The sequence below is a fragment of the Microtus pennsylvanicus genome, chromosome 3, assembly GCF_037038515.1.
Source record: "Microtus pennsylvanicus isolate mMicPen1 chromosome 3, mMicPen1.hap1, whole genome shotgun sequence".
Taxonomy (NCBI): Eukaryota; Metazoa; Chordata; class Mammalia; order Rodentia; family Cricetidae; genus Microtus; species Microtus pennsylvanicus.
Window position 1 is genome coordinate 21,210,642 of NC_134581.1, and position 14,165 is coordinate 21,224,806.

General features: G+C 51.8%; 1 protein-coding gene across 1 annotated transcript in view; it reads right to left on the reverse strand.

Moving 5' to 3' along the window:
- Positions 1 to 1,004: 1,004 nt before the first annotated feature.
- Ky (kyphoscoliosis peptidase) overlaps positions 1,005 to 14,165 on the reverse strand; it is a 39,181-nt gene continuing 26,020 nt past the window's right edge. The window contains exons 9-11 of the mRNA XM_075964863.1: positions 8,719 to 8,907; positions 7,531 to 7,721; positions 1,005 to 5,149 (exon numbers count right to left, since the gene is read on the reverse strand). Of these exons, the coding sequence (XP_075820978.1) occupies positions 4,254 to 5,149; positions 7,531 to 7,721; positions 8,719 to 8,907 (1,276 nt within the window). The 3' untranslated portion in view covers positions 1,005 to 4,253. The remainder of the gene's footprint in view (positions 5,150 to 7,530; positions 7,722 to 8,718; positions 8,908 to 14,165) is intronic.

The window sequence follows — 14,165 nt, forward strand, 5'->3', positions numbered from 1 at the left end:
TTCCCCTGTGGTCCATCTGCCAGGCCCCGTGCATCCCCTTGTCCTCAGCAAAGAGAAAAGCCTGCAGCGCAGTGTGCCAAGGGCTTAGGGGGCAGGCTCTTAACACAGCAGGGCCCATCAGATACTGCTTCAATGACAACTCAGGCTGGTGCCTGCCATCATCGGTTCCCAGGAACACAGCCTCAGAAAGTCTCTGGGCTGGAAGGAACACTGGAGGTCAACCTCTTCCCGCCCCTGGGTGGGAACTTCCAGCCTGTTCCAATAATTCAAGAGTTACTTCGACTGATCAGAAGACCCAAAGACGATTTGTTCTGACTTCTTAGCATGCCATTAAAGAGTTGGTTCAACCACGGACCACTGTGGACCCCCACCCCAAGGATGAAGTGTAACACATCTCGTTTTGTGTCTAGCAATGAGGGAAGCGATAAGCCCAGATTTGGGAACACAAATCTTTTTGCCCTTCACACTACAGCTATGAGAATGGTTTCCATGGTTACAGCAGCTTCTCAGAGGTGTCGGGATTTTCATTTTTTTCCCCCTGTAGTCTCCTAAATGTCTAATTTATGAGTAATCAGTTTAGGCAACCTGGAAAGTTTCTTGTATGTATATGAATATCAAGAAACATATTATATATTCAAAGCCCAAAAAGTAGGTTGACAGGCAAAATTTTGGCACATTTTTCTTCTCCCACTATAAAAAGAAATTTGGACTGACTTGAAAATGTTCAAGTTAAACAAGATTCAATGAAAGAAACTCCGTCTTCAGATTCTTCAAAGGCACGTGAGCCTCAGAGGGCTGGGGCTGACCTAATTATGTTTTCTTTAATGTGCAAGAGCTATTTGCCCAGCATCCCATCTGCATCTCGCCATCACATTCAAATGGCAGGGACATTGATTTCTTTTTTAAAAGCATCCTTTGAACATGAAAGTGTTTTTTTTCTTGTTTTTTTCCCCCTTTCCTCCTCGTGAAAGCTGCAATAAGGATGGATCGATAATTACATTGTTGGATAAAAATGAATATAAATTTTATTGAAAAACAACCCCAGCAACAATGTGAGGAGAGCGTCAACAGGCAGCGACCCACATAATCCAGCGCATGTGTTAGAAGGATTAGTCACCTCTGCAGCTTTAGGTGCTTACTCCAAAAGAAATGGCAGACCGCAGATAAAGAGCCTTGGAAATCTGACAGTCGTGAGCGAGGTGGTCACACCATTAACCCCGTGTTTACTGCAGGTCAACCAGTGTAGTTCAAGAATTAGTGGAGAGAGAACCCAGCCATGGGCAAAGAAAACTGGAGAACACTGGGGAAACTTTTCTCCTTTTCAAGTCCTTTGAGAATCTCGCAGACTTTATTGGCAACATGGCCCCCCCTGTTTCACGACAGGAAACGGCTCTTTATGTCTAGCTCAAATCCTTCATGCTTCACTTAATCTATTTACGTCTCTTTCATCTCAGCGGGCTGTGAGAAGTCCATCCTGGTGGGACAATGAGACATATGGAGAACTCAGAATATTCACAATCAGCCGGAGAGCAGTCCAGCTGAGCTGGTGGCACTTCCGAAGCGAACTGAAAAGAGGTTAATTGCACCCTTTTGCTCCACCACGCCCCATCCTTCTGCACCCTGGCACCCTTCCTGGGGCTCGCCTGGCACAGTGATGAGTGTGATCAGTTTCACCCTGTCCTTGGCATAGCAATGAGTGTGGTGATCAAAGCGACCTCGTCCAGGCAGGCTTGTGTCCAGGGTTTCTGTCTCGGGAAAAGATTTCTGGGCGAAACACTCTTAATTCTCATCACATTCTGTGTTTTCTCACCATGCCAGCCAGGAAGTCTCCCCAGGCTCTTCTCACAGTTTGCATGGCAACGCTGACCTCGGCTTATCCACGTGGGATGAGAAAAGCACCTAGTGATTTTTAACGGTTGAGGGTTTGCAGCGGTGTCGACTTCGCATATTGACCACCAGGGGGCGCTCGTGCCATTCGATCGGTCACTGGGACTCGTGGACTCGGAGACAAAGAGGGGGATTTGAATAAAAAGCCTTCAAAAACGCAACCTCCGAATTTCCAGCCTGGGCAGCATGCGTGTAAAAATTCATGAAGATTGGATTTAGTTTCATGTATCTTTACTTCAGTGGAAAGAAACGCAGGCGTTTTTCTGAGTGCTCTTACAGTTGCCTTGACAAAGGGGCTGCCTGGTTAAATGAGGAGGGAGGGGCGTGTGGATGACCCACGCGCTCCGGGAGAGGCTGGCTTGGGTCTCTGGTCCTGAGGACAGCTCCTGTTTATTTGGGGGTAGCATCCTCTACGAGCTCCCGAGTGGATTAATTATACTGTTTTGAAAAACATGGGTATCATTTTCTGCAGGACTAGCAGTGGCAGTCAGGGCTGTGTCTAGTGTGTGGCTGGAATCGCAGAAGCACTTAATATTTTGTTAAAATATAGCACACTTCTTTCTGCTCATAAAACACAAGGGGTGAGGAAAGGCTCTTTCCAGGCTGTGCAAACGCCACCGTTTCCGCTCCACCTTGTAGTGGTGCCTAGTGGTGCAGCGTGGCGATGCCTCCCTGGCTTTTGTGCGTTTTCCAGGAGGGAGTGACGAGATGCTGACAGGTGAAAACTGCCCGAGGACCCAGGGCATAAGCCCAAGGCGGCTCAGTCCCCAGCAGCCATGCTAATCACAAGTGAGGCTACCCAGCTTAATACCAGGTTGAAGGACTGAAGTTTTGGGGTTCTGGAACTTCAGATAGGCCCCACCCAGCAGACACCCACCCAGAGGTCTGGACGGCTATGGCTGAGTCCTTCCTGCTAACCTCTACAATCCCAGAATCCAACGCGGGGCCATGTAGCGGAGGTTATGAGCATTCCAGGCTGGCTCGGGCTGCAGGTGAGCCTGAGGACATGTGGAGTGGCTCTCAGAAGTGAGGGATGGGGGTACTGAGATAGGCAGAGCGAGCAGACACCTAGAACCCCGAAGTTTGGTGGGGACCATGCTGGAGTGCATCCCTACATCGGGATGGGGTTGTAGTGGCCTCTTGGGGCCTTTCTCAGGCCTTTTCTGCCTGCTGCCTGCTGCAGCCTGCCTTTCCCTCAGCCGTTGCCATGGAAACACCAGCCTCAGGTGCTGCTGAGGGCCAGCTAGGCAGCTGAGGATTTTTAGGACAGGCCTGAGCAAGCAAGAGGCCCTCAACTGTTCCCAACAGAAGGCTGAAGTCAGGGCAGGAGTTGTCAGCTCGGAGAAAGACAGGAGGGAAAATGGCTATGATAGGGCTTTCTCAGAGACAGGCACAAACCTTCTCTCCAGGGGCACGTGGTGGTCCCTTCAGCCTAGTTTTGCTTGTAAGGGTCCTGGAAGCAGCAGAATTCTATTATCATATACTGTCCCTAATTCTGCTGAAGTTTCTCTGGGACTCAGGTCTCGGTTCACGGTCATCAGCCAGGCTCCTGACTGGTCATGTAGACGTGTGAGACTCCTGTAGGGAACTGATGAAGGGCCTGGGCTCAGGCTGGGGGCATCCCTAGGCTCTGGGCTGAACTCTGGTAGGCACATGAATCGGGGATCTCTCACCCTTACTTGTGGGCTGCTGGACTCCCAAAGATACCACTCCACCTCTGGTCCCCACCCAGGACATCCCTGTGTGCACGAGGCTGTTTTCTGCCCTTGTCACCTCCCAGAGACTCACAGGGATTGGGGGAGAAGAGCCTCTAGTTGGCTGACTGTTAGCTAGCTCCTTTTCCACATCTCCGTTCTCGCAAGCTCTTGAAGAACATGAAGTGGCTAATGAAGAGGCACTAGGAATATGGAAGGCGAGCGGGTCCCACATTCCCTGGGGTCCAGAAGCAATGGACAAACACTATTTCTTGGGTGACTGATCTCTCTGGTAGACTCAAACTCAAGCATCATTCTCTAGGCACTGTGTGAAAAGCTTCCAGGGTGGGCAACATCTGTTCTCCCACCCAACTCTACAGCAAGGTCCTAACACAAGAGCAGGCATGGGCGCGGGCGTACACTTCACAATACCTTGGATTTACATAGCACCTTTTTCTTCCAAAGGGCCTTTGCCTCTGTCCCCTCATCCACAATCGCACTGAGTCGAAGCCCTCAGCAGCACAAATTCCTCAATGCCTTTGGCAGAGCAGGGAGACTGAGGCAGAGGCCTAGAAGTATTTTCATGCAGATTAGTGGTGTCCCAGGCTCCCGATTGGGCCCTCCCTGGGCAGGGGTGGCCTTGGCCCTGGGAGGGTGCGGGTATATAGCCCTTCACTGGTCATTCACTTTGTACTTCAGGATGTAGGAGTAGAAGTTGTGGTTAGCGTTCTCTAGCACCATGACGTAGACTTCTTGGCAGCCTGTGGTGCTGCAGCTGCCTTCCCAGTATCCATCGGGGTTAAGGGTCAGGGGCCACGTGTCCTGCCCTTTCACCAGCGCTTTGGCGATACCATGCAGCTTTAGTTTGAAGGGTACGTTGCGGTTGGCGGGAAGGACGCCAGAGAGGGGCTCCAATAGCTCATTGCCCTGCCCCCAGTTGCCGAAGCTCTCGGGGAACATAGGCCAGTTAACCTTGGTGTTGGCGCAGCACAGAAGGTAGTTGAAGACAAAGACGAAGTTGCCTTGTTCTTGCCTCTTCTTCACAAAGATTTTGAGGGCGAACTTGCCCGCGTGGGGAAGCTGGACTTTCAGCTCTGTCCTCTTCTCTCGGTTCAGCTGGAAGATGTAGCGCAGTTGCGTCTCCTCGGTGACGGGGCCGTCATCTCCATGGAGGGAGGCCAGGACGCTGATGCCTTCCTCCACGCCAAAGCTGACAGAACAGCGACCATCACTGGTGTGGATGATGGGGTCGGGGTGGGAGGGCTTCGTGATGCCCATCTGCTCCGAGAACCAACTGGGGCCCACGGGCTGGTGAAGCTCCGCGGGCAGCCGGCCAGAAAGGTCCACGAAGTTGCACTTGAGCGTGTACTCCAGTACTGAGCTGTAGATTTCAGAGTTGCCTTTGGCAAAGATCTGTAGCTTGTGGGTGCCCATGGTTGGAGGGTACACCTCCAGCTTCATCCCGTTCTTCTTTAGGCTCAGGAGCCCGTGTTCCTGCTTGCCATTGAGCATGAACATGAACAGGGTTGGGGCACAGCTCTCGATGGTGACCGTGGCTTTCCCATTCACTGTGGGGAGGAAGTCTGTGTCAGGTGACATGGGCCCAGAGGGTGCTGGCGAATGCTTGACAACTAGATCTGGGGGGAGGGGGTTGGAGGGCGAGGGGATGTGACCTACAGAGTGTGTCCCTGTCTGTGGTGTAAATACTTCTAACAGGCTCAGTTTTACCAACGTGATGTCGCTGAATGCGGCATTCCTCTGCTTCGTTTAGGTGAATAGTTTTGAAAAAGCTGATAACTGGGGGGAAGGGACCCATGAAAAACCCTGCCCCAGCCATTTGGTTTACATTAGATAAAGCCTGTCCGGATATTTTACCCTATTCCTGAGCAGGGAAGGGGCTAGATCAATGGGCAGAAAGAGTACCATCTCCTCTAACTCTCTCCCCCCTTTTAAGATTTATTTTTCTGTGCCTGTTTGTATGTCTGCGTGAATGTGGCGTGTGTGGCTGCCTGTGGAGGCCAGAAGAGGGCGCTGGATCCTTGGAGCCGGAGTTTCAAAAGCCTAACTGTGAGCTGGATAAAGGTGCTGGGGACAGCACTCAGGTCCTCTGGAAGAGCAGCACCAAGCTCTCTTAAACACTGAGCTGTCTCTCTAGCTCCTGCAATTCTTAAGCCTTACTTCCATATTGTGCTTACCCCCATCCCCGTGATTCTTTACCGCGTCAACAGCCGTCACATGATCGCGTCACTTTACTCAGGGGATTTGTGCCCAGGAGTGTTAACGGGGTATTTTCCTGTTCTCCCCTCCTCACACTTGCTTCTCACATAGGAGTGCCACAGCTGTGTGTTTCTGGACTAGGCTTTCACAAGTTAGTGCCCCCATCCCCTCCCACTGGCAGCTCCGCCTCGACCTGCACTTTTGTATTTCTTTATCTTGGTCAATGTTTTTCTTCTGACTTTCGCAGCTCATGAGGTCTTTTTCTATCTGGGCTTCCCTGGCTCCTCAGGACAGTGCCTGCTCCGAGAGCCTGGCCTTCTGCTGGAGGTTGGCCACCCCATCCCTTACCCCAGCAACTTCTCCAGCCCTCCATGGAGGGAAGCTGGCAGAAGAGGAGACTGGTTCATAGTCACTATGAATCCGCCTCTCTGTACTCGGCAAGGACTGGCCCTGAAGACTTGGCTGCGAAGAGCCCGCGCCAGCCCTCAGGTGAGCTGGACATGGTGGAGGGCTCTTTCAGAGGACCCACCATGTTCAGAATGAATGCTGGGAACACTTTTCCATGCTCTGCCTTTGCCTGGGCCTGGGTTCTTTGGGAAGAGCTTGGTGCCTCCTAGAGAAGCCTTGGTAGAAGTGTGCTGAGCATCTTAGAGGAGGTGAAGTGCCAGGGACCCCAAAGGCTCTGGAGAAGCCATGCCTGGAACCTCTCTATTCTCCCGGCTTCTTCCTTCCCTCCTGTACCCACTGACCCTCCCCCGTCTTGAGGTCTCTTCCTTCCCTTCCTTTTTGCTCTTCAACTTCGCTTTCTTGCTTCTCTCCCGTCTCTATTCTTAAGGCAGCTCACAACCACCAAGAAATATTCTTTCAATATGTAGCATGAATATGGAATTGAGTTTTAGATTAGTATAAATTAAGAAATCTGGTGTTTACATTTTTATGTCTCCCAAAAAGGCAAACTCAGCCCAGCGATGTGACGACTGCGCTGTCGGGGTCTGCTCGAGTCTTTCTTACGGTTTAATGTCTCACAACAGAGACGTAGACCTCTCGCAGCCTCAGGTGCAGGAAATGAGATCCAAAGTGAGCAGCCAGCGGCTCTTGCTTCAGCCTCCAGAGCTGCCATGTGTCTGTTACTTGCCAGAGACCACAGGAGTCCTGTATCCAGGTCAAGAAACTCATGGGGAAGTTGAAGGGCCAAGAAGTACCAGCTCCCTGCTGCCCCCTGGCTGCACCCTTTGCCCCATCCTCCTTACTCTGTCACCCGGCAGTGTAGGGTGGGGTCAGCGCCATTATCCCTCAGGCCACTCTAGTCGGTTGCCTCTAGGAGCTCAGGCCTCTCTGTCTGGGATGCAAGGAGGCCCTCTGGTGGCAGAGCTGATGCTGAAAAGTGGGTGGGGCTTAGATGGAAAGGAGGAAGTGAGCTGAGCAGCCTTCCTGAGTTCACTTGTGTGTCTAGAGCAGGGCCAGGCTCTGGATCCTCAGGGAGTCATGGGAAACACGAGAGCCCTTTGAGACCCATGACTGCGATTCTGGGATCAGGTCTTGGCCTTCACTGACCTTCAGAGTATTCAAACATCCCCCTGCCATGGTCCCCACCGTGTGCCAGGGGATGCCAAGAGTCAGTTCAGGCCAGCCGCAGGAGACAGCTAAGCTTGGTGGTCTGCTTTCCTTGGGTTACTCTAGTGGGAGGACTTCGGTCACTATTGCTTCCGTCTGTGCACCTGTGGCTCCTTACCTGTCCGGATCATGGGCGTCTCTGGGTGGGCACTCAGCATACCCTTGTTGTAGAATTCACTCTTGTGGTACATGTTGTTCTCAAATTGCCTCAGGGACTGAGGTGGCTTCAGCAGTTGCCAGTTTTTGTTGTCTGGGAAATGGTCCTCAATGAACAGGGCGGGGTGGGTGAGGAAGTAGAATTCGTTGTAGCTGGAGTGGAGGAAGACCTGGTTAGTTGCCATGTGTAGGGGTCCGCCTGACCACCTCCACCCATGTCTGGACATCTCACAGGAGACCCTTGGGACACCTTTATTTAGTTGACCCAAGCACTGGAGGGGTATTACTGACACTAGAATGGAATGGGTACTGCCTGTGGTCCGAATGTGGGACACTGGAGACTCTTCTTCAGTGGGTGTGGGCAGTGAAGGCATAGGGAGGCGGGGAGGCAAGGTGCCAGCCCTCTAGTTCCACCATTGAACCCTTCTTGTCTCTGGGCCTGGGGAGCTGTGCAGTAGGGGAATGAGAAGGAAAGAGAGACTCAACTTGAGCTTGGGGATGCTCTGCTTTGCCTAAGGGGTCACTGTTGAGGGTAACAGAGGTATGTAGGGTAGGTGTGGGAGAGCCAGGGAGAGCACACATCAGAGAGAACAGCCAGTTTCCCGAACAAAGGTGACCAAAGCGGCCGAGGGATTACAACCCACAAGAACGTCATGCTTGGCTCTAGGTTAAGTTCAAGGTTGGCCAGGCCTTGAAGAATGATCATGGTCCAGCCTGTATCATGAGGGCCCAGGGTGACTAAGCTCCATCTAAGCTCTCCTCTTTGCCAACCACATCTTTCTTCCTCCTTCCTCTTCCTAGAACAGGAAGTGGGGAGAAGACAAGCATCTGAACACTTAACTGCTGGCAGTGAGGTCCTTTAGCCCCGCTCCTCCTCACATACCGCCTGGGGCCAACCCAATGGGATTCTGGGTTTAGGTGAAAGGAGCCATGGGGAGTCTGAGGAGAGACCTAGCTGTGGATGGGTGAGGTGACAAGAAACTCCACTTCTTCATAAGTGATCCAGGGCCAGATTTGGGGGATGGTGGCTGTAGCCACACAAGGCTGCCTAGCCCATCTTCCCCTTCCCCTTGTGTCCCCCCTTCAACCTGTGCCCCCTCCCACACCACACAGAGACCAGGTGCTTGGCCAAGCTGAGCCTCGTACTTACAGAAAGGTAAATTTGGAGGTGGCAGTGTCTACCAGGCCACTGCCCCAGGTACTGTCCAGCAGGTGCCAACGGCCCTCAAGGTACACAGCATTCCAGGCGTGGTCGAACTCTCCAGAGAAGCTTTGTCCAGTCTGGTAGCCAAAGCCCTTGGAGTAGCCAGGCACGGTGACACACTGCACACCAGCGATCCTGGGGTGGGGACATGGGTCTGAGAAAGGGCTTGAGTGCTGGGGGTGGGGACGGGAAACCAGAGTGCTGGCCAGGTCCTGTCTGCATAGACTGGCTGCAACCCTGCTGCTTGCTATTCCCCTGAGATGCTTCAGCTCACTTCTGAAGTGTCTCCCCAGGGCCTGCTTGACATGATCTGATGCACAGCTTCTCAGGAGGAAAAATGAGGACAATGGTGAGGGCGGTCTCAAGAACACAGGGAGCAGGGAAACCGCAATGTTCTCAGAAGAAAACCAACATGAAAGAGCTGTACACAGAGGCTGGGAAAGTCAAGACACCTCCGGCGGGTGCTGGTGGTGGGGGTATGACGTAGCTGAGACCCAGCTCCTGCCTATGCTCTCCCTAGCATATCTGCATGGGAATGGGAGAGGCAAGCAAACTGGTGTATCCAGAACTGACCTAGGGAGAAAGGATTGGCTGCCAGAATACCTGGCCATTAGTTTTAGTTTTCACGAGTAGGGAACAGAAGGCACCATGCTGCATTGATGTCTTTTACTGACTGACTGCCTGGGCCACTGTGTTGGCTAGATTTATGTCAACTTGACACAAACGAGAGTCATCAGAGGAGGGAGCCTTGACTGAGAAAATGCCTCCATAAGATTGGGCTGCAGACAAGCCTGTAGGGCATTTTATTAATTAGAGATTGATGGGGGGGGTGTGATTGTGGGAACTGGACTGGTGGTCCTGGGTTCTATCAGAAAGCAGGCTGAGCAAGTCACGGAGAGTAAGCCAGTAAGCAGCACCGCTCCATGGCCTCTGCATCAGCATCAGCCTCCAGATTCCTGCCCCGTCTGAGTTCCTATCCTGACTTCCTTAGATGCTGAACTGTGATGTGGAAGTGTGAGATGAATAAACCCTTTCCTCCCCAAGTTGCTCAGGTCGTGGTGTTTCATCGCAGCAATAGTGGCCTGACCAAGACAGTCTCTCTCTGTTCTGTGACAGTGGAAACACTGGCTGGCCCTGGCTTTGGGGGTCTTTTTTTAAACAATGTATTCCTCTTGCAAAGCAGGCACCACTTTTGGGGAATTTGGACTATGGGAGATGGGTGCCAATCATTTTTGGAGACATAAAACCAGGTCTGGGCTGTGGCCAGCACTCCATGACTGAACCAGCAAGGCCCCTGAAGGCCCTGCCTTCCCAATACCCATTGATCCTCCTCTTCGTCAGCTCCTCCCCCAACGTGGCTCTGGAAGAATGGGCAGTGACAGTCTGGCCCACTTGAAGCTGCTGGCCCCAGTGCTGCCAGCGCCCCGGCGTTGGCTCTGTCAATCAGGAAAACTTGCACTGCCCCACACTTTCCTTGCGTTCCTAAAAGGCCAGCATGATAAGCGCCCGAGCCTATGGAGTGCTGGATGTCCAAAGTGGCTCTGCAGTGGGGTCCCTTTGCCACAGCAACTGTCCTGCCCTCCACACAGTGCTGACCCTGAGACTCTCTCTGATGCCTGCATCAGGTCCCAATCCTCCAATCACTGTAAACATCCGGGCCTTAAAGGAAAGGCACAAGATGATCACACATTCACTGTGCGGATAGGGAGAGGCGTCCCCATGGAGATGAACATTAAGCAGAGTGCCACATGTCATTTGTTGAGCCACTGGGCAAATGTGGCATCAGAAGATGAAGAGACCCTCATGGCTCACACTGCTTCCCATGCGGATAAACACGCATGCTACCACACCAGCCTTAGCCTTCCTCTACCGGCAGAGCCACGCCGAGACCACTCACACTGAGACTCCTCATAGGGGATGACATTTGGTGAAGCCTGTCCTTTTGCCCACAGTGTCAGAGAGGGTTCAGGCCCCCACTTCCCGGGTGATCTTGTGAGATTCTAGCAGCTGGGCCCTGTAGAAAATACTTCAGGGGCACTTGGGGACAACCTGTTGACAGACACCAAGAGCAGCTAGACCCGGATGGCAGGATTTTCTGCTGGTGATGGTCCAAAATGAGTCCTAGAGCAGAAGGTTCCCGGGGCGGGAAGCCTCCGCAGACAGACTCTCTGGGTGAAATGTGTGTATGTGGGGAGAGTGAGGACAGGGCGTGGGAGAGATCCTTGATCTCTTTGTAACCGAATTATGGCTGGTTTTATTTCTTTAAATTCCTCGGCATCTTAATTTTTCCCCTTGGGGTAGCGGGGGGTGCTGTAGCTTAGGAAGAGAATGAATGCCTTGCATGCATGAGGCCCAAGATTCAATCTCCAATACTGTATGAAAAGCAGGGGAGGGGAGCTTACCAACATTTTAAAATAATGATTATGTTACTTTTAGAATTGGGAAAATCTATACACACAACTTAAGTTATATCCTTCAGTGAATTATTTCCCACAGATGCTCAGAACGTTGTGTATATGAATTTCAGTCTGCTGCGGAGGGCAAAGGGAAGCCTATTGTGTTTGAAATGGCTCCTTTCATAGTGAGGGCAAGTGGTGAGCGGAACTGCTGGGCTTGGTTGGGCGGTGCTGGCTCTCTCTGCTCAGAGTGCCGGGATCAAGGAAGGAAGGAAGGAAGGAAGGAAGGAAGGGAGGGAGGGAGGGAGGGAGGGAGGGAGGGAGGGAGGGAGGGAGGAAGGAAGGAAGGAAGGAGGACCATTTAGCGTCCACGCCATCTCTGGGTGCTGGAGCAAACTGGGCACCCATGTAAGCAGTCTGGACCTCCTCCTGGGAGAAGCCTGTTTTAAACAGTGTGCTGGGGGGTGTTCTTCCACCAGAAGAAGAAGGGGAAGGAAGATCTGAAGAAGCGAGAGTGGAGTAGCAAGAAAGGCCTTGCCTAGCCCAGGAGGAAGAAAGGACAGCAGTGACACAGACCTGCATTGCTCCAAGCTGGCATGGGCGGCCAGAGGGTGTAGCCAGGAAATCAGGACTCTATTCCTACCTGGAACAGTCACCTGCAGTGACCTTGCTAGGCTCATTACGGGCAAAAGGGATGGTTGGCATGAAGTGATCTCCAGGGGGCGATTCTCCTCTGACAGGCAGAGGAGAGGGAGGAAGGGCCATGGGGAATGCCTGTGGCAGAACTAAGATGAAAAATGAACTCAGCTGTAAGTTTATGCATTGCTGGAGTATGGCATGGGGATATTTTATTATCTGGCAGCCATGTGCAAGATGAATTGGACAGAAGTCACAATGTAGAGTGTTGTCAATAATCCATAACCTTTATAGGAAGTAAAATAACTCATATGCGTAAAACAACGATTGGAGAACTAGTAGCTTTGCGTCCAGCCTCTCTGGTCACTGGCCAAAGCATGATCCGTGACCCGTTCATGTCATTGAAAGACCACCGACTGTATAAATGGTGTGCCAAGCACAGGAGTGGGTACTGGGGCACAGCACAACACACCACACCACAGACCCAATAAGAGATTGTTCCAAGATGAGGCTCAGTGGCTGCCTTGGAAGTGGTCATGTTTGTAAAGCAAGGGGTTCAGGGAACTGTCACTGAGAAACCCAGACTGAAAGAAAAGTGCTGAGAACTCTGGAATAGGAGCTGGTAGAACTGGTGAAGAAGCATGGAGGCTGAGAAATGTTTCCACCCTTGAATAGCTTGACTAGCCAGCACCAAGTGTGGCTCAACAACCCACCTCAGGCTGTAGAACCTTTTCCTTTAGATAGTTCCAACAGTACCAGTACCAGTGTGTCGGCAAAACCAACTTGCATGCAAGACCCATGAGCAAGCCTCCTGAGACACCCAGAACATCAGGAGAAAAACTGTAGCTCAGCCCCAATCAGGGCCAGGGCCCAGGGAGCCAATCAATGCAGGGAGATTTCAGAAGCCCAGTTGGTCATCCACTGGGGCCTGCTGCATACACACGCAGCAGAGATGCAGGCAAACGGAAGGCAACATTACCTGGTGACTCTGCCTGGCTTCTCTAACTGCCTTAGCTTCCACGAAGGCATTTCCTTGTCACTTACTAAAGATTTGAGCATGCCAGCTTGCTCGGGTGTGTCCCTGAGTACTGACTGAAGAGGTGATGGGTTAATATCATGATGGTCGTTTGATACAGACATGGTCCAGGCCCTGCCACAGGCACTGTGTGATGCAGCTATAGCCTGTGAGTGGCCAGACCCTACTGGCAGTGTGGGGGAAGGGCTGGGCAGGCAGAGACAATCTGCACACAGCAGCTTCTGACCACAGTGAATGAAACTTGCTTTTCTTCCCTTGTTCTGTTGAGAGAGTGTACTTTCTATACTGCAGAAGCAATGGCGTGTCTCACAACGTGCATCCCTGATTTCTTACAAACTTAGGCATGTCTCTATCCTTGCTACACATCTGTCCATTTCATGATCACAGAGGTTTCCTGTCTAGCCGCGGTTCAGAGAAAGAGGGTCCCTGACTTGGGGACATACAGCAAGCAAAAGGCCAAAGTAAAACTGGAGCATAGCAATCCTGAAGCCAGCCTGAGAGCTTTTGGATCGCACCAGGACTTTTGCGGACCAGGATTCCATTTTAATTTGTAAGGCTTTCAGTGATACATGACAAAATTAAAAGATGATTTGCTATAGTAACAGAATTCAAGTTCTCATCCTCCGTCATTGTATCTACAAGGAAGGGGAGTTCTTGATGTCCTTTTCAGAGGTCTTATGTGACAAAGTCAGAGCTGGCAATAATTAAATCATTCAAGCCAGGCCTGGGCATGCAGGCTTTTAGCCTAGCTATTCGGGAGACTGAGGCAGGAAACCTGCCTGAGTGACAGAGTGAGTTGAGGGCCAGCCTGGGTAACTCAGAGAGATGCAGTCTCCAAATAAAAACTGGAGATACAGTTCAGGGATAGCGTTCTCAGCTAGTTAGCATGCCCAAGACTCTGGGGCCAGGCTCCAACACTGATGAAAAAGAATAAAAAAAGACTACTGAGCTCCTGGGGAATCCGCATTTCCGAGAGGTTTGGACGACCACGGCGGTCATTTTGGCCAGCAGCAGCCGTCTAAGCAGGCACGCCGCTGTCCTTGCTCTCTGCGATACTAGAAGATGGATGGATGGAAATGCTGCTGACATATGATTGGTGACAACCAGTCTGCTCAGTGTCAAAGCCTCAGACCGGTAATAAACTCCTGGTTATCTCAAATCTCTGGAAAATCTGCCAGCTGGTGGTGCTCGGGCTGTGATTGCGGGGAGAGAATTTACTGCAGGCTGACTCGGTGGCAGGAGCCTGGGGAATTAACCTTGGTCCCTGCAAGGAGATTAGGCAGAATCAATTAAGGTTGTGGGCAATGGAGGCTAAAGAGAGACTT